Below are 26,580 nucleotides of genomic sequence, written 5' to 3' on the forward strand. Positions count from 1 at the left end.
CAACCTCGAACATTCTGTGATTCTGTAATTGTAGTATACGAGTTCTACTGAATTTAATTTGAGAGACAGCAATTAAGTCTCTGTAACTTTTACACTGAAAGAAATGTATCTCAGTTTAAAGGAGAGACATGGTAGTTTTGTAAACGGTGCCTCTTTTCAGAGCCTTGAGCGGAAGAGTGAATTGGTTTCTAATGAATGTATCCCAGTCAACACTCAAAGCAAGAATGATAAAGCAAACTCTGGATCTGAACTATCAAGCAGCAAGACAGTGGGCCTAAACTGTCTGTATATACTATACAAAGAGAGAGTTACAAAATACATTAATATAAAATGTATACATAAAAATGTAAGTTTGTTTATATCTTTCACCACATACAGATTGTACAGAATTCTTGTTATATAGATATTTTACTATCATCACATTTTTGAGTGAGTTCTCATTTATTATCTTAAAAAAGACAGTAATTGTTAAACAGCAGGAACGTTGTCAGCAGTGTAAATCTGTAAAGCATTCACTTACTTCATTGAGCATATTGAAAGCTTCATTTAAAGCAATGTCGAGCATTCCAATCCCTTTTGCAAAAAGTTTGTCAAGGTGTTCCCTGAAATGCTAAAAAATGAACAAGAAGGTTTTATTTGTCAGAAAATTGTTACAATATACAAGCTGGTATCAATGATTAAGGATTTCTGAATTCTTCTTTAGATCTACTCTTTAAGCTCAAAAGACTGCATGCACTAATTCATTAACCAAAGTAATTCCTAGTTAATCTTTCTGACACTTGAAGTCACACTAAACTAGGGATGTGTCAGAACAGTAACAACACAAGGTTATCACAAGTTATGCTTTTGGCCATTTATTCAATCAAATAATTTTTCTTTGTTTTTTTTTTCTGTTTGGGTTTGTACTTAGGGATATCCATAACTTATTTTAACTTCTTATGATAATTTTTATATAATTTCTACCTATTCAGCTTGATGGTTTTGGGGATGTGCCACTTAATAAAAATTATTCCTTCTGATATTTAGCTTTAAGATTCTATTCTTTATTATGATCCCTCCCTAAAAGATGCCAGAGCTTAATATAATTAGGCCACTGCAGTTTAACACAGTTTATCAATATCAATGCAGTATTTAGATTGAAAAAGACCTGTGATACACAGGAAAGACAGGGATAACCACTTGCTAGCTATATGTGACTGTCTTTGGTATTATGGTATGCAGTCACATTAAGGCCAATTTTTACAGTTTCAAATGGCTCATCAATTATGCACTGTCTTACTTCCTGGCCCTGAGATGGGCAAAATTTTTTAGAGGTCGATGGGTCAGAATTAATCCTATATTTTCCTCTTTTTAAATATATGTTACTTCACTATGTCAGAAGTTTGAAAGATTTCATGAATTTAACACTCAACAAAAATATAGGGCTACTATATATGTACATTAAAGTGTAATATTTTAGATTAAATATAAGCTACAAAGTACTAAGTAGAACATTTTCAAAACTATGTTAGCAGTGCTTTCTGAAAATAATTTTTTAGAGGAGAAATGAATTCCCTTAGATTTATACAAAGGAATAACATATCACTAAAAACAGTATAGTGAACCACGTTATCAAAAAGGGACACAGCATGCTGTGTCAACAAACAAGTACTTCAATCCCCTGATTTCCTATGATGGAATTTTTTAATTTTTATTTATTTAGTAAAATAAAAAGGTATTATAGCAGTATATTGGAAGGCAAAGAACTTCCTATTCCATTATTAAATTTCAATAAGTTGAAACCAGAAAATTTGCATCCTAGCCTCTAGGCAATTCTGAAGCCACAAAAAAAGGCTACTTTTTCAAAACAATTACTTCATAGTGACCTAACAAATGTGGTTCATCACAGCTCAATATTTCCAACAGCCAAAAGGCATAGTCTTGTTCATCTAAAATAGAGACAGCATAAATGCCCATGCTGCTACGCTGCAAAACGGTTCTTTTTTCCCCCAACTTAAACATAGCTAACTTAGGCAAAACTGGTATCACCACAGTACTAGTACTTACTGTTTTAAATACATTTTAAAACATAATAATTATTTTGCAATAAGAAAATGAAAACATATACAGTGGGAGATAGCAAGGATGGCAATGCATTTGTGAAGCACTGTTTTCATCTTCCACTACTGGATAAAAAAGTTACCTCAATAGATTAGTAAGAGGAAAAATGTAATTTATTTATTATAGGCAAAAAACCAAACAAACTCCAAATCAAATCAATTATCTTTGTAGAAGAATTAAAATGCTATTGTCCCTTGAACTGTGCCTTTCGAATTTTTTACAAGTAATAATGAAAATAAGCATGAATACAAAATAACCAAATGCTCAACAAATTCATCAACCTCATTAGTCTGTATCGAACTTGGAATTTCAAAGCATCTCTGAAATTCAGGTCCAAATGGATCAGGGTTATTTTTGACTTCAACCAACAGAGAAACAGAGAGCAGCAACACGAAGATGCCAGTTTCCCAGGCAAGGGCTACTCCAACTGCCAGCAGCACCGTGGCGGGTGCTCTCCACAGCTATTTCAAAATCCAGTCACTGACCAACAGTGACATTCAGAGACTGCTGACCTCAGGACTCAGGGTGACTCTAACATGTGTGGCCATCGGTCCATTTAGAAAAAGGATTCAGCACGGGACTCTTACAGTTGTTAATGGTTTTCAGAAACTCAGAAAATACAACTTTTTTTTTCATGAATTATGTAAAGTTCATACAGATTTAAAATTCTTCATTGGAATTTGTCAAAATCTAAAATAAATCATGTTTATAAACTTCTCCAGGAAACGTCTTAGCAAAGACAGTTTTACATATAGCTGATATTTTAAAACAGAAAGTGTTAATGGTTAAAAATACAGGGCGGGGAGGAAAAGTCAGTTTACTGTTGTTTCATCAATGTAAAAAAAGTTCAATAACATCAAATTTATGTGTTGATCAGATGTTTTCAAGCTGCTAAAGCAGTCATATGCTCGCAGCCTCATCTACCTCAAATACATGGAGCTAAGGATAGTTTACAGTTACCACAGATGCTTCTCTATTAACACAGGGATTCACCCTGAAAGAGTTGTTCTCTGAATATCTACAAAGCCAAAATTTATTGGAAATAAATGTCTAATCTTAGCTTTTCAAAATCAGATATTTTAAAATAATTACTTATTATTACAAATAATAATCCACGTTGGAATATGTTGCTGCTTCATAATTAAACTATAATTATTTTGGCTTTTCACAGTACTTTATAAAATCTCTGACTATTTCAGAGAAAAGTGCCTGAGAAAGTTTATTACAGTGCATATATGTTATTGAGTATTAAGATACAGCATAAACAGATCGCCAAAAATTACAAGTAAACTAGTACATAACTCAGTTCACATCACCTGTCAGGAGAACAAACATTTTCTCTTGCAATAGCTACATGTATATACAGGTTCTGAAAAATACATTGTTGATGTACAAAGAAATAAAAGTGTTGTTAGTTTGATACAAAATAGTAACAATGTTAAAAATCAATTTCATGCACTATGAATTTTAACAAATCAGTGTTTTCTGCCTCCAGGCTTCAGAGTGAACAGATGCTACAAGGTGATTCTACAAGAGGACTGAATAACTAAAGCGCATGTGTAGTTTTGGTGTTTCTTTGTCTGGAGGGGGTTTATGCGTTTTCTTTTTAATTTTTTTTTTTAAAATCACCTTAATTCTCTGTCTTGTCTCTGTTTCTTCTGAGAATTTCAGCACTTTGTATATCGACTGGAAAAATCACACGATGACATGCAAATTAACATTTCTCTTTTTTTCCCCTTTTAATCATACCAGATGCCCTGGATGTGTCACATTAATTGGATCCATGCCAACAGAGACAATGTTTCATTTTACATGCAGCATAAAAAATAGCTGAGGCTGTTTATTACTAAAGCACCAAAATGTAGTGTTGTTCTTTCACGCAGAATTTCTTACCCTCTAAAAGAGTGGCACCCTATTCTGATTTCAAAGGGCACACTATTTACATAATTAAAATTGGTCACACTGTTGTTTTAAGGAAAAATTATTTAAAAAAACACCCAACAAAACAAAACAATGCAAATCTCTAAAACCTCTTTTTTTTTTTTTCCCTCCTATTTCACATGCCCAGTCAGTACAGCAATGCCCTGCCAGTCATGCTACAGTGCCCCCTTTCTTACTAGACAAGGCATTTTAAAAGCGCTATATTATTTTTCCATGAGAAAGCCAAAGTTTCAAGCTGGTAAGCCCCTCAAAACTTCTCTACAATCATTCAATAATTTCAACCCTTAAAGAAGCACTTCAAAACAGAAAAGTTTATTTCAACCCTACTAGTAGTGAAAAAAAAATGTCAGGGCAAAACACTAACCACTGAAATATCTATTTAAAGAAAAAGATTAAGGGATTTTGAAATGAGGTAACAAATACCTCATTTATACTTTCAGAAATCAAGCAGATCCCAGAAAGCTGTTCATAATGAGTCAAAAAGAATCTTTTAACCTATAAATCTTCAGTAGCTCTTTTTAGTAATAAACTGCACAAGAAATAATAATGGTTCATCTTGGTTTCTCTTTACTGTTCTACTGGAGTCTTGTAGATCAATACTGGAATTTCCTAGAGCTTGAATTGGGTATCTGTCCAACTGCAGGCACAAACATTTGCAGGCAACCGTGTGCCTTATCTCCATGTGCAATTACTAATTGTGCAATATCTAATTGTGGACTCAAACACCTAATTGACATGCATAATCTTGGTAATTCTGAATGCAAATTAGGCACACAATTATCACAATCAGACTCTGATGTCTGATTACAAAATTACAGGGCCAGAGCTCAACAGGGGAAGTTGTGTCTTATTACAATGAGGAAGCATAGATGTATTCAGCTGTAGAGGGATCTATGATCCATTTACAGTGGCTGAAAAATGTGACCTGAAGCAAGGGAGGATACAAATCCAGCTTTTACGTGTTAGCCAAAGTCTCTGCATATACCTGCAAGAGTTCAGACCAGAACATCAGTGATGCATACACTTGGTCTCGTACCCTTGCACGTTGCCGATTTTGTCTATTTATAAATGTTACCCACTATCAAAACTAGAAAGCCCCAGTAATTCTAACATCTTATAATAATCCATCTATGCAAATCAAAAAGGTCTCTTCCAAACCAAGTAAATTTTGTTAGGACCCTCTAAATCAGAAGCAAGCCAACAAATACATTTGATGAGTTCTTGCCCTAGATATAGTTACAAATATGCCTAATTGAAGGACAGCGAGGTACACTAACACTGGTTTTCCAGAGATGAAAAATAACATTAACACATCTATTTGTACTTAAAATTCAGGTGGCCCAACTTGACTTGGACTATTTCAGAATTTAAATGAGGATGAACATAGAAAGATTTTTAATAGTCTTCATATTCCATGCTTCATGGGACCGTTATAGTCATTATTAAATTCACACCACTGTTTCATATGGCTTTGGCATAACAAGAGGATAAATTTCTAACCATTGACCAGGATTGAACTTGGAGTTTCTCTTATAATGAAATTATTGGAAGTGGGTTTTGGTACTCCTAGGTACATTTACCTATTCTAGCCTTTCTTAATCAATAACCGTAGGGGTTTTAGACCATACTCAGATGATTACGTTAAATTTTCAGACTTCAAGTCTTCGGGAAAATTGTCTAACAAAATATGATGGCAAGCCACATTTCTGTTACTCCTTTTTTCAGTTTCCTGCTTCTGATTTACTACATAATCCCTAACGTCTGGCATTTGTATTTTGGTTTAACTTCTTTCTACCATAGCAGACATTTGCAAAATTTCACTGCTTTCATCATGACAAAGCCAGTCGCAACAGTGGCTTGCTTGGCTCAAGTTTTAATTGGCACACAGTCTACAAGACTTCATAGGCTGTTATAACGCATCTCAACATGAAGACACCACCTAAAACCTCACAAATAGAGATACATCACCCAGTAAGTTCAGCTTGCAATGGCTTATAGTAGATCCTTTTTCTGGAAGACCTGTTTGCTATTATATTATATCTCTCCACCACTGACAAGATGCAAGTTCACTGATTTTACTACTGTAAACTTCTGAACAAATCAAGTCGCCATCTCTTATCTCCCTACTTAGCCAGCTAAACTGGACTCTTTCTTCTACTTTAGGGCTTCTGAATTAGTTGACTTATGCCCAAATTCCCATTTATATAGTTTTTAGTATTTTTACCACAACCAACAAAGTTTTAATTTTCCTCTTAAGGCAATACGCCACAGAGGAGTCACAATACTCATAAAGATACATTTTATTAGAGCTTACTTGTGATTATCCAAAAAAGGTACTATTTATGATGAGTGGAAATACCCAGACAGATGGGTTTACAGGGCCAGCGTTTCAAGCCTAAGCATAAATGAATAAAGCATTTTACCTTGATTCCCATGAGGGAAGTAACAGTTCACAACTGATATATGAAGCAGAATTTATACAGTTACACTAGAAAACTATGATATTTGCTGTTAACTGTCTGAAGAGAGCAAGCTTCCTACAGCAAAGCATTGTTAATGGGTTCCACATCTCTCCAGATTTCTCAGTTAGTTTAGTGCAAGCCTCTGCTACTTCTAGTATCAGTTCCCATACTCACCCCAGGCATGCTGTAATGCAAAATGTTCCTGAGACACACTTGGCAAAGATTTATCAGATTTGTATAGATGAACTACATCAGCATATAAACCAGTGAAAAAAACCTAAAACAATCCGAAGGCAATGTGTGAGGTGGAAGAGTAATGTTTACTGATGTGTCACATGGAAGTTTACCCACATGTACTAACAGTTGATAAATGTACCTTCATACCTATAAAATGCATTAAAGCATCATCTCATTTGAAATCCACTGCCAGAGAAATAACAAGTTAGCTTGATGGTGATGATTATCCAACTCCTTGTGTCCCCTAGCACATTGTGTCAGTAGGCTGGACTGTTTTCAGGAAAAGAATCCTGAAAACGAAGCTGAACAAAGAGCTCAAGATTCAATATACCCAGATGAAAACCAAATTCTTGTTAAGCAAATTAGTCGCCTGGGGCTGTAATAGAAAACTTCAGAGCAAATTTCAATAGTCTGGTGCTAGCTGAAAGTTTTGGGGGCCTACAATAGCTAGCCAGTTTTTAAAAAAAAAAAGTAGATTTCAGCAAGACTTTACATTTTTCGTGTTTTTTAACAGCTAAGCAATACAGCCAACAATCTATTCTGGAGATCTGACAGAGACAGATAGATAAACATACACCTAAGTAATTTGCTTAAATAAAACTCCATAAACAAAATTTGTATTTACCAATCTCTTATTGGCAATTTCACTCAGCTTCATTGCTGAATCAGTCTCCTGGTTATTTAATTTCTGGTAATTGCCTACAAAAATAAAAGCTCATTGGTAGTTATACGCTATGTCTGTCTATTTTTGTCATTCCGATTTATGCAGGGGTAAGTTCTTGATTTAGTTTGGAGTTACTGCGCCTATCTGTGCATCTAGAAGATGATATATTGCATCTGGAAACATTTACAGAGAAATGTCCTCGACCCATATATAGTACATTAAAACAACATATAAAAGAGGAATGTATATTGTAATATTGTTACTTTAAATCTGGAGTTACATTAAATCAGATTGTCATACGATTCCTTTGGGGTAGGTAAATTGTAACATGGAGTTTCTCAAAGATGAAAACCTCTTGGCCCAAGAAAACTAGTATTAAAATAGGCAGTTCCACATGTTTGTAATTTGTGGAGAAAGTGCAGACGGTGACAGAATAGTGTCTGAACTATTTCCCACTCTTTTTTAAATTTGTATATAGCAAATTGATACACTTCAAGGTAGCAGCTGTTTAATGCTAATGCCAAATAATAAATTAGTCTGTTAAAATTCAAATATATGTTACATATTTTATATTACTAAACCACATTTAGGATCACAGATTAATTTCAACCTCATTTATGCTACACAATTTAATTATAGAATTAATTTTTGTGATAAATGAAACCTGAAGCAGGTTTTTCTTTAAAAAAAAAAAAAGAGATAGGTTATTCATTCTCGGGCTATGTCTCCGCACATCTAAACTGAAGCATCCATGCAGGTATGTGCCAACACAAAAAATTTATGACAAATGCTAGGCCATGAAAAATTTATAGAAATAAGTGGATGCAATCTGATGTTTACCAGATCATCTGAAATTACAATTATTCTTAAAACAAATTACCATATGCTCCTATTGTAAAAATGAAAGCAGAAACACTATAGGTTGGAAGAAATCTAGTACCAGGATGTCTACTTTGTATCTTACTAAAACTTGTGGCACATATATTAACACCACTCACATTATTCTGGCATATTTGAAGTTGCAAGTTTTTCTTTTCTAAATACGTAACTCAGACTTGATTCAATATGGTTTCTTAAAAGGAATATGCTTTCTGAAGCTGTAGCTGACAAATTCAAAATGCAGTTAGAACCTCGCTGCTCTGAAAGTTACACATAGGCTTTTATTGATCCAACAGTTTTGCAGAAAAAAACCCCAAACATATTACACTAACATCTTTTTCTTGTAGGTTGCTGCTAGCAGCACAAAAGTAAACATAAATGAAGATTTACAACTCAAGGTTGCATTATTTTGCTGTTCCTGAAGCTGGTAGGGAACAGGATAAGATGCATAGATTCATCACTTCTTTCAATGTATCCTCACACTTTCTTAAAGAAAAGCATGTTACTTGATCAACATGCTGGAGATTTAGAGCTGCAAACCTGTTTTCTCTAACTTTCAGTCCCATCTCATAAGAAAAATGCATGAATATGTTAAATGTTTAAATGCCTAATTATATTAAACTTATTTCATGACCTTTAAAACTCTGCTGCAATGCTCCAGATAGACATTTCTTAGTGCTTTAATCAAGGCGTGATTGTGATGAAGTAACCCCTATAGGAACGATGAGGCTTGTTAAAAATAAAAATTCCTGGCTTCACTATGTCATCCACTAAAAAGTCTATACCAATCTTCAAACATGCATTTGGCTAAGTTGAAAGTTGCAAAGGTAAAAGTACTCATGCTATGTTTTCTGTCAGCGAGCTTGAGCTCCCGTATCACAGAAATTAATAAGTAAATCTAGCTTGTCACCCTTTACTAAAACAGCTGGGGGAAGAAAGACCTAATATATTAACTACAGGGGTAGGGAAGTAATTATTTAACTAAAGGCGCAACCAGAATATAGATTGCCCACTGCAGAGGAAATAAATGCAATATCAGTAATAACTGGGTTGTCATTCAAAAAGGCTCTGTATGTACTTTGTACAGATTTATTTTGCATCAGGCCCACAAGCCTACCTGAAAGACAAAGAGTAGAAAATGGAGGGGGTGGAGGGGGGAGTGTGGAGTGTCACCCCACAATGGATGTGAGAGGATTACAATGAATTAAATGCTTTTTCATACTGTGGATTTTTATTTTGTCCTTTTGGGGAAGTAGCTCCCACATCATGGTCTGGAAAATAAAATAGGAAGTGGTCCAGAGTCAATGTGTGGAACTAACACCATGTTTACAATACTGTTTCCCTCATGAAAACAGAAGAAACGTGGAGGAAAAAATGAAGAAAAAAGGAAAAAAAAGAAAGATTCACTCTGTTTCACTGAGAAAATGTGTAAACCAGACATCAGATAGCTTTTTTTTTTCTTTAGACTAATGGGATTTTCTGAAAGTCTGGTTCTTTGGATGTCTGTTGCATTCCCTAAAAAAATACAGAGAAGAACTGCAACCTATCCCTGAATGTGAAAGAGCACGTACCCTAATCCCACTGAATATCCAGCACCAACACCACTCAGAAGCACTCCTTTCCCAGGCTGCTATGAGCCCTAAGGCTGGAGCAGTTTCCTGTAGCCTACCAAAAAAACCTCCTTACGCTCCATCCCCTGACCATGCTCCCAGGTTTCCTCTTACCTAGACAGGCTGTGCATGGGAACAGAGCAGGCTCTGGCTGCAGCCCAAGTGCCTGGGGCAGCAGACTGCTGCGGGTGGCAAACAGTTTTTCTGATGCCCACATCTGGGACAGCCGGGCTGGCTGCTCCTTCCTGCAGCTGTGCAAGAGGTCAGGATGAGCAGGACAGTGTCTGTGCTGGCAGAAGAGATCCCTCCCATCAGAAGCAAACACCACACTTGGCTCCTCTTCACAAAAAAAAGGACTTGATCTCTCAACAAGTCCAGCCCTGGCCTGTCTGCCCCAAGTTACTATCACTTAACCCTATTTATTCTGCTGAGAAGCTGGTTTGCCCTTTAGCTCACTACAAATGAAGTGCAAGTGATAAGCACAAGCTAATCTTCTAGATTTACTTTCCCTATTTCTTTGTTGTGTTGAGGTTTAAAGAAAACTCAAAGAAAGACATTCAGCATATTTAGGTGACAGCCTCAGAGTAGAAAGATTCCATTTGAAAACATCTGAGCCTTATATAAAGACAGCAAAGCAGTCCTTCAATAAATACTTTCAAGACAAATGTAGACTGGGGTATTGCGAATGCAATTTTTATTTGGAGTTATTGAAACAGCTGTGTTCCTCATGAGATAAAAGCTGCAAACATCCCAAAGTAATTTTTTATCTCTGCTTCCAAGAACTGTTTATTTGCTACATGTGATGTCAGATGAACCTAGCAAGATGCCGTTAGCAAGAAACGGGGTGTGCGTCCGTGTATTTTGGGAGGGGTTAAGGGTTATTTAATGGGAATTTTTGATGCTGCCACTAATGTATTATGGTGTTTAAAAAAAGGAAAAAAATAGTAGAAATTCAAAGTTTACTCAGCACAAACTAGTAGCTTATTAAAACTGGTTTTATGGGTGCTTCCAGCAACAAGATATTGCATTAAGAAATACCTGTCCTTAGTAAGGTCAGATGTATGTATAGCAATCTAAAAGAGTGGCAAAGCGAACTCAAAAATTTAGTCCATGCAATCATCAGCAACAAACATTTAGTCTTTCCACATAAGGGAAAACTACAGCAATATGAAACACTATTACAGCAATTTCTAATTGTTTCTGTTTAAACTGAGCATATGGGAATAGATATTTGCTAGCTAAAGAAAAAAACCAAACCCACATTCTACCATCTTTTTAAAAGCTTGCATTTATTTTGGTGCTAGTAGAGCTTACTGGTAGTAACAGATGTGGTCATCCTTGCTCCTATTCAACTGAAAACATTTGCCATTAAAGGTCAAAGCATAGAAATTTCTGGAAAGAATATATAGTTACATCTTTAGACCTATGGTAGACTTCAAAAAAATCAAGCATATGTATACAAATATAAACCAAAACAACAGCATATGTTTTAAAACAGTGCCTGTCAATGACCTGTTCTACTTTACCAATACAGAAATTTATGGTTTTGTTGATAATGCCTGTTTGAAATAATACATATTACAGTGTTTGTCATGGTATTTTTCTTGTTTCTATTTTGTCATTTAATAAAGAAAACAGCTATTTTTACTACTAAACATGTGAAGGACTATTTACCTTGCAAGACTGGTTGAGAAAGTGTAATTTCATCTACTTTTGCCTGATATTACAGTGGACAATTGACAATTACAGAGCAAAAACTACAGGAGAAGCCTGGCATATCTGTCAGACTCACAGAAATGAAATTATCAGCTCAAATGACTGAATTCTTATGATGAGTTCCAAAACACAGTTACTACTCTGACAGCAGAGTAATAACATTTTAAGATACCTTTTTAAGATATCTTTTCTATGGACCTGACCAAAAGACCATGAATCCAAGAGTAAGTTTTGCAGGAAGTTCAGTGATATTTTCATGAGCAATTTGGTAATTTGGAGTGTTGGTATACTCAAGTCACACAGTATCAGATCTTACAACATCCAAAAGCTGCAACTATGGATTCAAGAGCATGGTGACTGAATTACTTGTTTAAGATTAAGTGGTTATCCATCTCCTTGACAATCCTTACTGCGTGCTCTGAGCTATACTCGGGACAAAGGCACTTTTGTTTCTTCCAGTGTTCAGCAATTAAAATGTTAAATTCATTACACAAACTAGAGAAATAACATATAAGTTCACAGAAGAAAGCAAGGAAGATTGACAAAGTCATATTATGCAAAAATGGGCAGAACTACTACATGCTACGTATCTCGTGTTTATTCTCTAGTTCTGGCTTTTCACAGAAAAAAACAATAACTAGCTCTCTAATACAAATAACTGGAAAAAAAATCCAAAATCTTAGATGTGCTATTCTAAGTAAAATAAAGCACAAGGTGATTCAATAAATAAATAAATAAGCTAACTAGAAATTATATCAAAGTCTACTCTGAAGAAGAAAACAGCTATTTTGAACAACTGAGCCCTGTTCCTAAAATCTGAGCATCATTTAAGTGGCACAAAAACTTTTTGATCCATTAATTTATAACAAAACTGATATTAAGTAACATATGGGTATATAATAATCTGCATTTTGATCAGCTGCAAAGTGATGGCAAGTTTAACAGTAGGATTAATTCCAGGCAGTGCATCTGGACAATATATTCGAGTCTTTAGTTGTAAATCTAGAACTTGCACAGCTTTCATTAGATGTGCTCACAATAAGGTTCTCATTTAGAAAGCTGCATCACAGTTCACAAATAAGGGTCTTCAGCAGTAAGTGATTAGAAAGAATTCATGTCATTCCACACAGTGTACCATGGAGAATAAGTACATTAAGGAAGTAACCCATATCCTTCATATCCATATGAAGGATAATTCCCATAGAATGTAGGTAAAATGCAAAGAACCGACATGAACAATACAGTGGAGTAAAGTTCAGCATAAGGAGATCAAATTCATCTTGTCTTGGTGTAGATAAGACCTAACACTGGCACATTTAGAAGTGGTTTTAGAGCTATGTTTTCTACTTCCTGTATTATCTCATCGACTTCTTCAGCAAAAATGAACTACCACACTGAATGTTAAGTACAATTCAGTGCTGAAATGAAACTCTTTAGATTTGTCTTTGGTTTAAAAAAAAAAAGAGCGAGAGAGAGAGAGAAGTAGAAGTACTTAAATATTAAATAAAGCTGCAAGACTGCTCAACTCTCCAGCAAGACTCAGAATAGGTGGACAAGGAAAAAAGTTCTGTAATAACACAATTGCCTTATTTTAACAAGCTTTTCATTCTAAAAGAAACATTGGACTTTCCAACTATCTTATTTCATAATCTTACATGGTATAAACAATCTTAGCTTACCCTTCTAAGAAGTGTGATGGGGTAACACTTGCACAGAACAACTGCATTTGAATGGCAGACAATAAACTAAACTTCAAACTGCAGATTCATACCGCAATCTCCCTTCTACTAAAACCTTCACTGAATGAATGCATTATTGTTTTGACACTTACAATGCTACTTCTTTTTTATTCACATAATACATTTATTTTGAGATTATTTTTTTCAACTTCAGCATTAGTTTGACCAAAGAATGCAATTTCCTCCTCACTAACTTGTGGTAACAGAACGATAGGTCAATTTAAAGCAAGTGAAGTATTTTACTTAGGGGGCCGGTTAGCTCAGTCAGTTGAGCATAGCGCTAACAACGCTGTCACGGGTTCGATTCCCTTTCGGTCCCCATGTGTTGCCTGATCTAGTCGAGAGGTGGCGTCCCTGGCGGCAGGGAGGCTGGATTAAAATGATCTCTAAGGTCCCTTCAAGCCTAGGCCATTCTATGATTCTACTTTAAATAATTTCTAAACTTTATTAACAGTATATTTTCAGTGATTTCTGTATTTTTCCATTAAGTTTATTCAATCAAATTAACTAGAAGGTTATTTTTTATTCCTACTGAGTCACATAAGACTTCTTTCAAATGGCATAAGGAGAATAATTAATAAATTCTAATAATGGAATGCATTGTACTAAGGAAATATCATTATAGCACATTGTTAATGCACCACATCCTATCTCTGCTGCTTTGTTACTTTCATTCCTTACCTCTTTGTTGGCTCTGTCTGCTTGAACTAATGTTCCGTTCAGACACGGCTCCACATAGTGAAGTTCTTCATTATACTACAGAGGGAAATAGAAAGTATGATGAAGAATTTAATTAAAAGCTTTGAAAGATACAATTTAATGATTTAGAACTACAGTGAAACATGCATATAAAGCAAGAATAAAAGGATTTGGTTAATTTTTTTTAAATGGCTGTGGTTTTTTTTTTTCCTTTTACATGATTCTTAATGTTTCAGAGGTTTATACCTTTTTTAAAGAAGAATTTAATTGAATGGATGCCTACTACATACTACAGTACTCATATACTATTTTTGGCATAAATATCTTTCAAGTTGAAATCTGGATTGTATTAAGAGATCATGTTTGATACATCACAGTCATAACTCCCACATTTTTGCTACATATTAAAAAATCCTGACAAACATTTGAGGCACTGGCTAGCATTTTGCAAGGTTAATATTGGAACAACTACACCAAAAATATAAGCTTGAATGCATGCTGGATATGTCTGACAACAGTTGGGATTTCAGTCAAGCAGGGTATCTGCTTGACACGAAGTCAGGAAGCTGTGACAGATCTTTAGGGAATTATCTTCTTATCATGCAAGGTCTAAGCTAGATACCTCAGTCTTATTTTCAGAAGCATCTTAGGCATTAAAAGAAACCAAGTCTCATCTGCAGTCGGTAGATCTTGCAGACTCATGGATGTTTAAGCCACTTAATCGAAATTTGGACTTTAAGTCTTTTAAACCTTTCAATGCAGGTCAAATTAATACAAGAGTATCTTCCAAAAAATCTACATTTGTTGTATAGATAGAGTTTTATCTTAATTCCTCCTCTTATTAATCTACTCTAGAAGTTATCACAGATCAAACTACAAGGCATTTAGACTTTAAGCAGTTTCACACTTTAGTAGGTCTCAGGCGAATCAGAATATCCAAAGTAAACAACAAAACAATGAAAGACAACACATTAAGTTAAATAAATAATAAACAGCAAATACTTTTCATTAGATGAACAAATGCATTTACTGCCTTCTCCCTCCATCTCAGAGGAAGAAAAAAAAAAAAGAAAAAAGAAGACCCTTACAATGATGAAGAGAGAAACTACAGGGGGAAGTACATCATTTATCAGATCACCTCCATCTCAGAAGAAAAAAGAAAAAAAAGAAGACCTTCACAATGATGCTGCTTAGATAGGATTCTCTGCCACTGCAAGGTCTCACTGCCTCTGCCTGTAGCTCTGAATTTGTTCTACTCTCTTCACCACCGCTCCTTTTCTCTACACACATGTCTAACCAGAGATGCCTACAACCTGTTCCCTTTGGACTCCTGTCATCATCATTCGTTTTAACAATGCACTGCTCACCACACTCATGATTACACAGTTACTGTTGGACAGGAAAGAGTTTTTAATTTGAACTGCATCAAGTTATTCTTGAGGCACAGTGCTAGACTCAGTCCTCAGCTAAAACACAAACCCAGAGTAAGTCCACTAACTATTGCTGGTTACACGGACTATTCAACATTCACTTAGCAATTGCTTGGGTTTACAGAAACCAACAAAAATGCTTAAAAGATATTTACACATAATTTCTGCAGCAAATTTGCATGCTTCCCTAGTTAGTTTATTCCATCAACGTTATTCCGATATACAAGAGCCTGTGGACATGCCTGTTGCCCCAAAGGTAATACAAAAACAAAGACTGAGAACACTTCAGAGCCACTGGTGTGTCCCACATGCATCTCAGTGTTGTAACAGTTTCTTGATCTGATAAATGATGTACTTTACCCTGTAGTTTCTCTCTTCAGACTGCTTTCCAACCTATCAACTGACAGTCACTGCAAAATAATAATGCCAAATCTACACAGCATCTCTTATTTTAATAGGCCAAAGTCAAAGCCTTGTTCTATTCTATTATGAAAAAAATGAAAATCTGTAAGAGATAGGAGCCTCTACTCTCAAGCTCTTTCCTTTCTTCATATGTTTTTTTTTTTCCGCATGTTCTTTAACCACTATACTTCCAGTTAAGTCTGTTCTTAACTTGGTTTATGTAGCTGTCATTGGAAACTTTATTAACATACATACTTTCCTTTATAGGATACTAAGCACAGGTTCTTTAATTGGCCAACATACAATAAAAAACTGAAGTCTACTTGTTTCTCAGTTTCATAGCATAATTTGATTTCTTTGTCCTTGTCATGGGGTGTTTTGCAGTGTTATTGTTGATGCCTTTTTTTTAACTGTGCCAAAGCTTTAAAGTGGAAAAGGGAAAAAAAATTCCCACATCTGCCCACAATCTTATCAGTAATTTGAAGTCAGTCCTGCAGCCTAAGATGTCCTTTAATTTTTTTTATTTTATGAAATAGCTTCCTGATCCTGAATCAAAAAGCTGATTAGTAACTACTGACTTTTTCAGCAATACCCAGTATAGATCTCATGTTAGTTTACCTCAATAAATGGCTGCATTTTGCTTTTCAATAGTCATTATACTGTTTTCTTATATTTCTAGTGTTGCATAGGTCCAATACGCCCATACTCTGGCACACGATATCTTTGCATGTTACAATTGTGACAGCTGCGATGCAATAGCTGAGAGCTAACACCTGTGCAATAGCTGCTCTTCCTCAGCCTGCTCATACATTAGCTGTGCAGAATCTCATTACTCAGGCAGGCTGAAAAGTAAGTTTATCCATAATCTATTCTATATTACTACAAGGACTCCAAAGAAGAGACTACACAGAAACCATTTATAATGGAAAATTCTACTACTGTGCTTTGTATTAACAAATACTTTAATTCTAATCAATTTTGCTAAAATGCTGTGACTAAAGCATTAAAATCAATTTAACATTCTCAGTTCAGTTAATATTTTTTAAACTAATGTCAAGTTTACATTTTTATAAAAGCATTTTTAAAATTTCAGCATTTGGCAAAATTAATACTCGTTTTATGATAACATTGTTAATTTAATGCATGACTTGGCATTATACTTCAAAGTCAACTGGGAAAATATGTCTCTTGTTACAGACATCTCTGTTCATGCACCAGTGAATTGACCTTAAATTCTAACATAAGCAGCATAGATTCACTCTTGTATTTTAACAATTTTTTGCAATTTAGTCATCTAAGTCCATCAATTTCAGGTAGATTTTGCAACACCCTACCCATAAGAACTAAACAATTTTTCTGTTTATTCTCTGGAAATACCTGAAATGAATTCTACTTTCTGATATATATACATATAAAGTTAAAAGTACATGTAGTGAAAAATAAAACATATATTCAAATGAAACAACTCAGCTAAGGTACAGCTAGTAGCTTTTGTGTTTTCTTCTCGGCTGGTTGTGGGGTAGTATTTTTTCTTTTTTGGTTTGTTTTGGGTGTGGGGTTTTTTTGCTATCCTACTGCATATTTCTGAGTGTTAAGTGAGTTTCTAGCAATGTTAGCATGTAGTGACCACAAATTTCCTTACACTTATAAGAATCCTAAATGTGTTTCTGTGTATGGAACACTGAAACATATAACAACCACCTTAAAAGAAAATCAAAAAGCTTTTTAAAAATTTATGTACAGTGAAATATTGTAAAGGGAGAATAAAAAACTACCTGAGTTGATGACTACAGATTTTGCACAAATGCTTTTCAGACTTTACTTTTTCACCTGCTGTTTCCTTTTCTTTCACTGACATAGATACTGATTTTCTCAATTCCTGTCATAGCTGTCAGTAAACACCAGTAATACCTCTGCACAATTTCTGCATTTCATATTGGCACGGGGAAAGAACAACAATGAGGAGCTATGTTGGTGTTCTATCATGCCATACAACCTTCAGCAAAAGCTAAGATCTGATTCTAGTAGTACTTACATGGTAACTGTTTTGCAATTTGCATTGTATTGCAGAAGCCATTTTGATGAAGACAAGGTGGAGGGGGGTTGTACAGGGACACATGCCAAAGTTAAAAATTGAGGTAATGCAGAAATTTCAGGTTAACTTAAAAATTGAGGTAATGCAGAAATTTCAGGCTAACTACAAGAGATTACTATTCTTTGCAACTTCCAAACTCAAAACAACTTAAGTGGTTTCAGATTGCAAGTCACAGAAAAACAGTTTGAAGGCACTGCCACCTGAAGAAGCTTGCACTGGAAAATCAGTGTCTGTCCAGTTGGCTCCGATATCATCTTATGGCCATTACTCACCTGCAACATTATTGTGTGATGTAAAACACGACAGATGGCAACAAATGATGGAAGAAGAAAAAGGAAGAAAAATCCTGAGACACTCACAGCAATTATATTGAAGAAGTCATCATCTCCAAGGGTATCCAAAATAGATGAAACTGTCTGTTTTGCAATAGTCAAGCGCAGCCCTTTCATACTGCCACTAACATCTACTAAAATTACCACATCTTTTGGAGAAGTTGCTGCCTGGATGTACCTAAGACAAAAGACAAACCAACTTGTTCTTTTAAATATTAAACATTTCTTCATTTCAAATTTCTTTAATATCAGGAGTCATCTATTACCTACCATTTCCTATTTCTGCAGTCAAATGCGATGACTCCATTCTCATCAGGTTCCCATTTAATTCCTGTTTTTTTAAAAAAAAGAGAAAAGTATTAAATTACATCTTCACAGTATCTGTGGTATTGGGGCTAAGTATCACTTAATAGAGTTTCATACTTTTAACAGACAAGTGTCTTATAACATAGGAAATCCTGGAAAAAATAATTTAATAACAGAGGACCACCAGAAACACATTTTTTTTTCTCATTCCTTTTTAGCCTACTGTAAGGTGAAAACCTCTTCAAGCCTACTATGTTCATTATACTATTGTCACTGAAGTTTTGTCATACTTGGTCATTGGTGCTTGCAAGATTTATCACATCCCTGCAAATTTCCTTTCAAACCAAGAGCACTTACGACCCCCAGCTGATCTTAACAACTCCTGTTACACTAACTATCTTCCTCACAGGTCATACACCTGATGTTTTGCTCACATCACTAGCAAGAGGTAATATTTCCCAGTTGTGAGTCAAAAGAAACATGATAAAAACATTTCCAGAAAAATAATTAAAAAATTTAAAAATTGTCAGGGCAATCCTTCCTGCTTTTTACAGTCATTTTCTAGCACAAAACAGGAAACAGCTTTTAAAATAAGGACTAAGATTTCTTATGTCCTTGAACTACCACAGAGCTTGAGAACTGAACTATACTCTAAAATTACCACAGATGTAGTAGCCATTACTTTCAGTTACTGGAAGATATACAGGGTTATAGTAAATTTGCTTACATGAAACTCAAGATTTCAGGCTTGAAAAAACATGGGTTGCTAAACCCATGTCAGCTAAATGAACAGCTCCCACTACGGGCCTACAGTTACAGAATCTGAGGATCAGTTTATTTAACCTTTTTACTTATTTAATATGTAGCAAGTTTTGGAATGTGGTGAAACATTAGACTTAACAGGTAACTATATTTTATCCTATTTCTATAGAAATAACACAAGTGATCTAATTGCATTTAATTATGACTAGTGTGAAGGTAAACTTCAAAATAAGTTTTTGAAATCTCTAAATGCAAAGTTGGCAGCTTAAGTGGAAATCTAAAAACTGTCCAATAAATTACAATTAAGTCTTACTGTATGCATCAATAGAGCACATTATCTAAATTCAGTAGTATATGAAGAGTCTAATCCCTTTGCCCTCCTTTTCCACAATCTTTTTAGAAGTTACTTTTTGTATGTGTGTATACAAGAACATTGAAAATGTTGATCAGAAATATCTCTCACTGAAAATCAGGTAAAGTAAAATCAAACTACCTGTGAGAGTCATAGCATTTTTTATCATATTTTAAGAATAAACTTGTATCCTTACCTGGATACTGTCTGAAAAATCCTTTTGCACTTCCAAAGTACTGCCAGATGAGAGAAGGATCACGATCAAAATTATCAACAAACACCTTATTTAAAGATTCAGACCAATAAACTCCATTTACAATGGCTGGATCTGGGGGGGAAAAAAAAAATAAAAGCAAGAGGGGAAAATGGTTTTTACCTAAATAGAATCCCCTTGAACTCTTATAATCTTCAGCTTATAGAGTACCCAAAAATCCAGAGACTGCAAACTATTGTGGAACATCCTTTGATTTCCTTTGTCAGTTGAGTGATTCAAAATAAATGATACACTTAAATAATGAATGAATCATTCAAATATAGAAGAGATACTGGGTACATTTTTTAGATAAGTTAATATTGCCCATTAGATCATCTATTTGTAACTAAAATCAGTCAATCTAATAATGGATTATTTATTCTATTTACTTTCCCTAAATGCATGGAATGTCTCATGGCAACGCTTTTTATATTTATTTGGTTTTTAATCTTCAGCTTGGTAAGACAATTCTAGCTATATCTGAAAAGTTTATGTGTGGGAAGAGAAAGTGAAATACCTTTTATTTCACACTTGAACGAATTACACATACAAACACAAAATCTCATCATAAATAACACTAATTGTTATTTGGAGAACAGAGGAACTGGATTTCACAACAATTACCTCATTATTTTTTATTCTTATAGAAAGAAAAATACAAAGCAAATCCTTGATGTTAAAAATAAACTGGTTTGGTTTAAAATATCTCCAAATATCAACTCCTAAAAACTAAGGCTGCCTGAGCATATTTTCAAGCTGCAGATTTGTTTTTATAGTCAGAAATCAGACATAAATGAACATATCTTAAAAATTTACTCAATTTCAAACTGAATTTTGAAAGATGAGAAACAACTAAGATATAATATATTCCCAATTTAATCTTTATGTTAAGTCAGCAGAATAGAAAGAAAAAACAGAACTAAAATCACAGATGCATTATTTAATTTGTAAAAGTCTGCATACATGAATGCACAATATAGTTGGTAAAGCATTTGAATTGCTGCTTCCATTCACTTGCAAAATAATGTTGCTGTACTGATTTCAGAAGATTGCTCAGAATGTGATTTTAATGGAGTGGAAAAATGGTGAATTGTTACCAAAAAAATCAAGAAAAACAGCAGAAAAAGGGGAAATGTCTCAGCTACAAAGCTTTGAATGTTGCTTTCTTCCAAACACTTATGTTTACATAAGTAGACTGCTGAAAAAGCAAGGCCAACAAAACTAATACTGTTTTTAAAACATGGCTAGTATAGTTAGTTGTTTTTCTAGCAGATGAAATATACATTTAAAATCTGTCCAATGGGACACACATCAAACAAACTGATGTCACTAGCCCAACAGTGCTCCTTCAGTTTGTCCAGCTGGCACAATCCATTGTCCAGTTGTTGCCAAGTCTGCTGCTACTCCAATGACAAGCTGTTATTAAGACACCAGAAATTAACTGTTAAGACTGTCTATCCTAGGATCTATCATGTTTGTAAAAATATGCTCCTACTTCAGCACTCCAGAATATTGATCCATTGCTCAGCATTTAGAGATTGCATGAGAACTGAAGCACTAAAAGAAGAATCTTACACTCAGTCTACCGGAACTTCCCAGTACTAGTTCAAACACTGATATTCTAATTCTGCCCCTATACACAATTTCTGCTGAAGTATCTGAATTACTAAAAAGTACAGCAGCATTATTGACTCTGCATTACAATACTGAGGTAAGGTGATAAGTTTAATTCCTCTTTGAAAAGAGCAATATAATTCAGATGGTTGGTTTTGTTGTGCTGGTTTGTTTGTGGCTTTGTTTGTTGGAATTGCTGGTAGAAAAAAAACTGTTTAGAGGACTGTAAGTTATCATAGAATCATAGAATGGCCTAGGCTGGAAGGGACCTTAGAGATCATTGAATCCAACCTCCCTGTCATGGGCAGGGACGCCACCTCTCGACTAGACCAGGCAACACATGGGGACAGAACAGGAATCGAACCTGCGACCTTGGTGTTGTCATTGTTGTCAGCACCGCGCTCAAGTTCTTCATACAACCTTAAGTCATCAGGATTAGTGAAAAGCCAAACAAATCAAATAATTCTACCTTAATTTATATTTAAAATTAACTGTAGTAGTTCTTAGCAAGTTACACATGGATATCATTCCAAGACTGCACATTGTACCTTAGCACCATTTTTATAAATGGTTGCAATGAAAATCATTGTGATGTTCGGGTGCTCAAAGACATTATGTAAGTAGCTTCTGTCACAATTCTTGAAACATAAAATCTGGTTTTGCTTCCTGGCAGAAAAAGCTAAAATATAATTAAAATATTTCCTTTTCCCTTGCCTTTTAGATGGGCTGGCTTGCAATTATGAGGGATTTTTCTCCACTTCTGTTTGTGCCGATGTTACCCGTTTTTTACTGATATTTAATATAAAAGCAACCCCCAGGCAAATAGGTACACTGACACGAATCTGAAATAAAATTGCCAAAGAAACAGTAGAAATGCATGTAGCAATTAAGTTGCTGTCACAGATACTGCTGACCCAAAGAAGCAGGTCTGAAGTCTCAACAAAGACAGCCAAGTTGTGCAGACTGAAAGATGTGCAACAGCATGCCAGAGTTTAGCACTATGATGAAATGTATTTTAATTCATGGAATCCATAAAAATATTTAGTTACCTGTGATACTTATTTTTTCCCCTATTATATTACCTTTGTAATGGCACATTATTCACATATATATAAAGGTATCACTGTATTGCCTTTGTCATGTAATCATTAATTTCTCCTGGAAAGCTGTTGGCATCCAAAAAAGTGTTCCTTCTTGCAGTATCTGGTGATGTCAAGGGAACTTCAGAGCAGTACTGTCATACAAGAAGGCAATAGGAGCACAGCCTACAGAACCCAGCACTGGAAAAGCAATGTAAAATCCAGCAGCCTTTTGGCTCTAAGATAGCAACAATATTAGCTTGGTTTTGATGACACTGACAACATATTTAGTCTGGTCATATATTAAAGAATAACAAAACCACATACTTTGCTGAGACATACACCAACAATCTAATAATTATTCTACTCTAATATGAATGCTTTTCAGGGTGGTCCAACATATTCAAGAGCTGGGGCTGGATGCCAATTCTGGCAACTGCCTTTGCTTTTTTCTCTCTCATCCCCTTCCTCTGCCTCCACTGGGTAATGTGGATGCAACAGCTCACAGATCAAGCATCTGGCAATCTGTAGACACAAAAGAAAGTGTTTGTCCATTTTGCTTCATGAGCCAAGAACCATTCACAATGTTAGAAATTCCTTCCTTCCTCGTAATTGTATGGGGTGGTAAAGAGCTCAAGTGCGTGACTGCATAAAGGCACAGCAGTAGGTATTTAGTTGTTTTAGTTTCCAACATTGCCCTAATAACATTCTCCTTGTCTTTGAAGTGGCAGCAGAAGAACTGGAGTATGGCCAGATGTGTTTATGCTGAGTTTCATGACCTGGTTTGGGGGTGGGGGCTGGTTTTTTTGTTGGGTTGTGGGAGGGGTTTTTTTGTGAACTGGTTGGTCTGAGATTCAACTTTAGTTCATCTGACAGCCAGAATTACAGCTGCAAACTCCTCACTAACACCATTCTAGCACAGAGATTCAGTTCTGACTCTGCTAAGAGCTTACCACCTACTGAATTATACAAAATGTTTTGCAGAAAATCAACGTACCTTTGAGGTCACCCATTCTGCTATTGACCTGGATGGACCCTGCTTAACTTACCAGATGTAACAGCTAAGAGAAGCCCATGTGGGGGTTCTTCTATGAATCAGTTGGCGCAAAGCTCTGGAGCAGCATATAAGCAGGACACAGAATACTGCCTTTTTAAGAAAAAATTAAAGGAGGAACTTGGAGCAAAAGCCAAAGGCTTCACTCATTGTCCATCCCAGAAAGAACTAGAGAGATGCCACTTTGATAGAACTGTTGTCACAGGATTCAGGCACATGGGGCAGCTACCCCTATCCCTAACAGTCTGACAAAATAGCATTGCCTACTCAGCAATTGCTAAGAGGCCTTTAGCTGAGGAGAACTGAAGTCAAACCCCAGTAACCCTGACAGATGATCACTCCATAAATTAACGTGACCACAGACACCAGGATATTTCTGTATTTTCAGAAAAACATACTCAGTTCCACATTTTCGCTGGATACAAAGTGAAGGCTATGAAATCTGAAAGATCAGTAAGAAAATATCACACCATAGAACTCTAGGATGCCAGGGTGTGAATGAAAGACAGGGCAAACAACATGAAAATCAATTGCTAGAAACAGTTTTCCAACTAGGAAAGAGAAAACAAATGCTCAGGACATAGGAATTAACCAAATTGAATAGTGACCCTATATGCACTGCAATTTCATCGCAAGCAAAATTGGTCTAAAATACTGCAGAAAGAGCCAGTTCTGGTACATGTCATGAAGAAATTTCCACACAGACTGATGGAACCGTGACTATCAGAAACCAGGAAATCTAAACCTCTGCAAGTTACAAGGCAGGAAAAAGTGTCACAACAAACAGTACAAGAAGCCAGTGGAACACACTGCAAATTAGAAAAAAAGAAAGCAAACGTGACTGCTGCTAAACGAAGCCAACTGTGCTGTAAACTATTTAACACACAACACACCAAAAGGGACAACTTCAGCAAAGTAGTTGTCAAAGTGATATATGACAGAGGAAATAAAAGTCATCCTTATGGAAATTTCTAAAGGACAGACCCGTTCACAAATCTTTACAAAAGCCATTTAAAACACAAGGCTATACATACCTGTAAACTAACATTTCATGACATATGTCTAATTCTTATTGCTCAGATAGTCAGAGAGAGATACGGAATTAAAGTAACAGGCCAACTTAGCTACATGACGGAGTGCAGTAAGGACCAACAAATAATGCTTTGAACAGGAGATGTTAAAGACCCTCCTAGTTTTATCAACACATCATGCCTCGTGCATACAACAAAAGGCAGCATGAGAAACTTTAGAGAAAAATGTTTTAGCATGTGCAATGCATTATGGTCTTACTGGGCTGTAATATACTAAACGTCTACTGTTACATTCTTGGGACCATCCCCACAGTACGAATGTGTGCAGCTATCAGATATGACAGCAGACTTGTCTGCTAACACAGCAAGTCATGGTCTCTCATCCTCTCAAATCAGTGGACCCTTACTACTGCAGTGCTCTATAATCCTTGTGTAGCACTTCTTGCCACAAGAGCCCATTTGCACGATTTGAGTAGAATGGAAGTTTTACTCAAAAAATAGTTAAAAAACCCCAACACTCACCACCTAACAGATCTGAAAATGTTCAGCTGGTTCAAAGCCTCTGAAGTTAGTATTAAAACATCCTGAAAACACTGAGCAGATGCACAAATGCATCTTGGGATGAATACGTTACAAAATCAGTTATGGATTCTTAAACACTATTTGCTCCTTCAGGAATGTGTCAAATAAAAGCTGCAAGAAAGACACCTAAATAAACAAAGTACAGAGCAAAAAATGTCTTTGTAAGTTTTCAGCCAAACAATATTTCTGAAAGAGTTCATATTCTAGCCAAGCATACTAATACTTAAACGGAAGAGTAAGCCTTCTTTTCTCCTCTTCACACAACACAGATCCAAGAAAAATCAAAAAAGGGTCTGTGTTATGTAGCAGGATGGAGAGACAAATTATTACTGTATTCTCAAAGAGCAGACAAAAATGAATAAACTGTATCTTTAGATAAACTTCTATGATTCTTTGTCAAAAGTCAATCTTCTCTGCTCTATACTAAACAAAAGCTACATTTTTTTTATACTTGCTATACAACCATTTAATCAAACACTTTTGCATATCTAATCCTAAAGGAATTAGAGACTCAGAACTGTTACATCGATTAACACTAAATTCACAGATTAAGAATGTTTTTCCAAAATAGTTCATGGAGAAAAAGTTTTTGAAAAATTTTAAATAGAGTAAAATAAACTGAAAACTGAATAAAACTCCCTAATGCATTCCTAGCATATAAACTCAGTTCCTTAAAAATAATCTTAAATTGAACAATGAGTTTTTTTCATTAATGTTTCACACTAAAAGATACCCTTGGTACTTCTCCCTGTTTGTTATTTTAAGCCAATAATAGAACATACCCTGATTACTTGATTACTTTTTCCTCATTAAAATAATGAAATAAATACAGATAAGGAAAGTTAGCACTTTAAAAGAGAATAAACCAATCATTACACGGTTTCAGTATTTTTTAAAGGTGTATTACAATCGGAAAAGAGGGAAACAGTTTGCACACTACAGCTGCAGACAACATGTAAAATGGTTTTTTTGTTTGCTGTTGGTTTGGGTTTTTTTTGGATAGACTCAAACCTTTCTTTAGGTTACACAGTGATTACACAGAAACAGAAAAGAGCACCAAGAAAACTTTAAAAACAATGTTTTTCCAGATTCAAAATGCAGACAGTTAAGGTAAGGAGGAGGGCAAGTTGTATGTTTAAACTGATTAAATTTCTTTGCCCTTGGTGCAAGACAAAGACAACTGCTTTTGAGACAGGACAGTGAAGCCCTAACTGATGTTTCTAAAACCCACTTGGGTGGAA

General features: G+C 35.2%; 1 protein-coding gene across 1 annotated transcript in view; it reads right to left on the minus strand.

The window, feature by feature from the left end:
- Window positions 1-520: 520 nt before the first annotated feature.
- LOC104270880 (voltage-dependent calcium channel subunit alpha-2/delta-3-like) overlaps window positions 521-26,580 on the minus strand; it is a gene marked incomplete at its 3' end in the record, with an annotated part of 95,636 nt that continues 69,576 nt past the window's right edge. The window contains exons 4-8 of the mRNA XM_009865378.1: window positions 19,923-20,054; window positions 18,577-18,637; window positions 18,334-18,484; window positions 14,030-14,104; window positions 521-610 (exon numbers count right to left, since the gene is read on the minus strand). Of these exons, the coding sequence (XP_009863680.1) occupies window positions 521-610; window positions 14,030-14,104; window positions 18,334-18,484; window positions 18,577-18,637; window positions 19,923-20,054 (509 nt within the window). The remainder of the gene's footprint in view (window positions 611-14,029; window positions 14,105-18,333; window positions 18,485-18,576; window positions 18,638-19,922; window positions 20,055-26,580) is intronic.

The sequence above is a fragment of the Apaloderma vittatum genome, unplaced genomic scaffold (assembly GCF_000703405.1).
Source record: "Apaloderma vittatum isolate BGI_N311 unplaced genomic scaffold, ASM70340v1 scaffold13232, whole genome shotgun sequence".
NCBI classification, from domain to species: Eukaryota; Metazoa; Chordata; class Aves; order Trogoniformes; family Trogonidae; genus Apaloderma; species Apaloderma vittatum.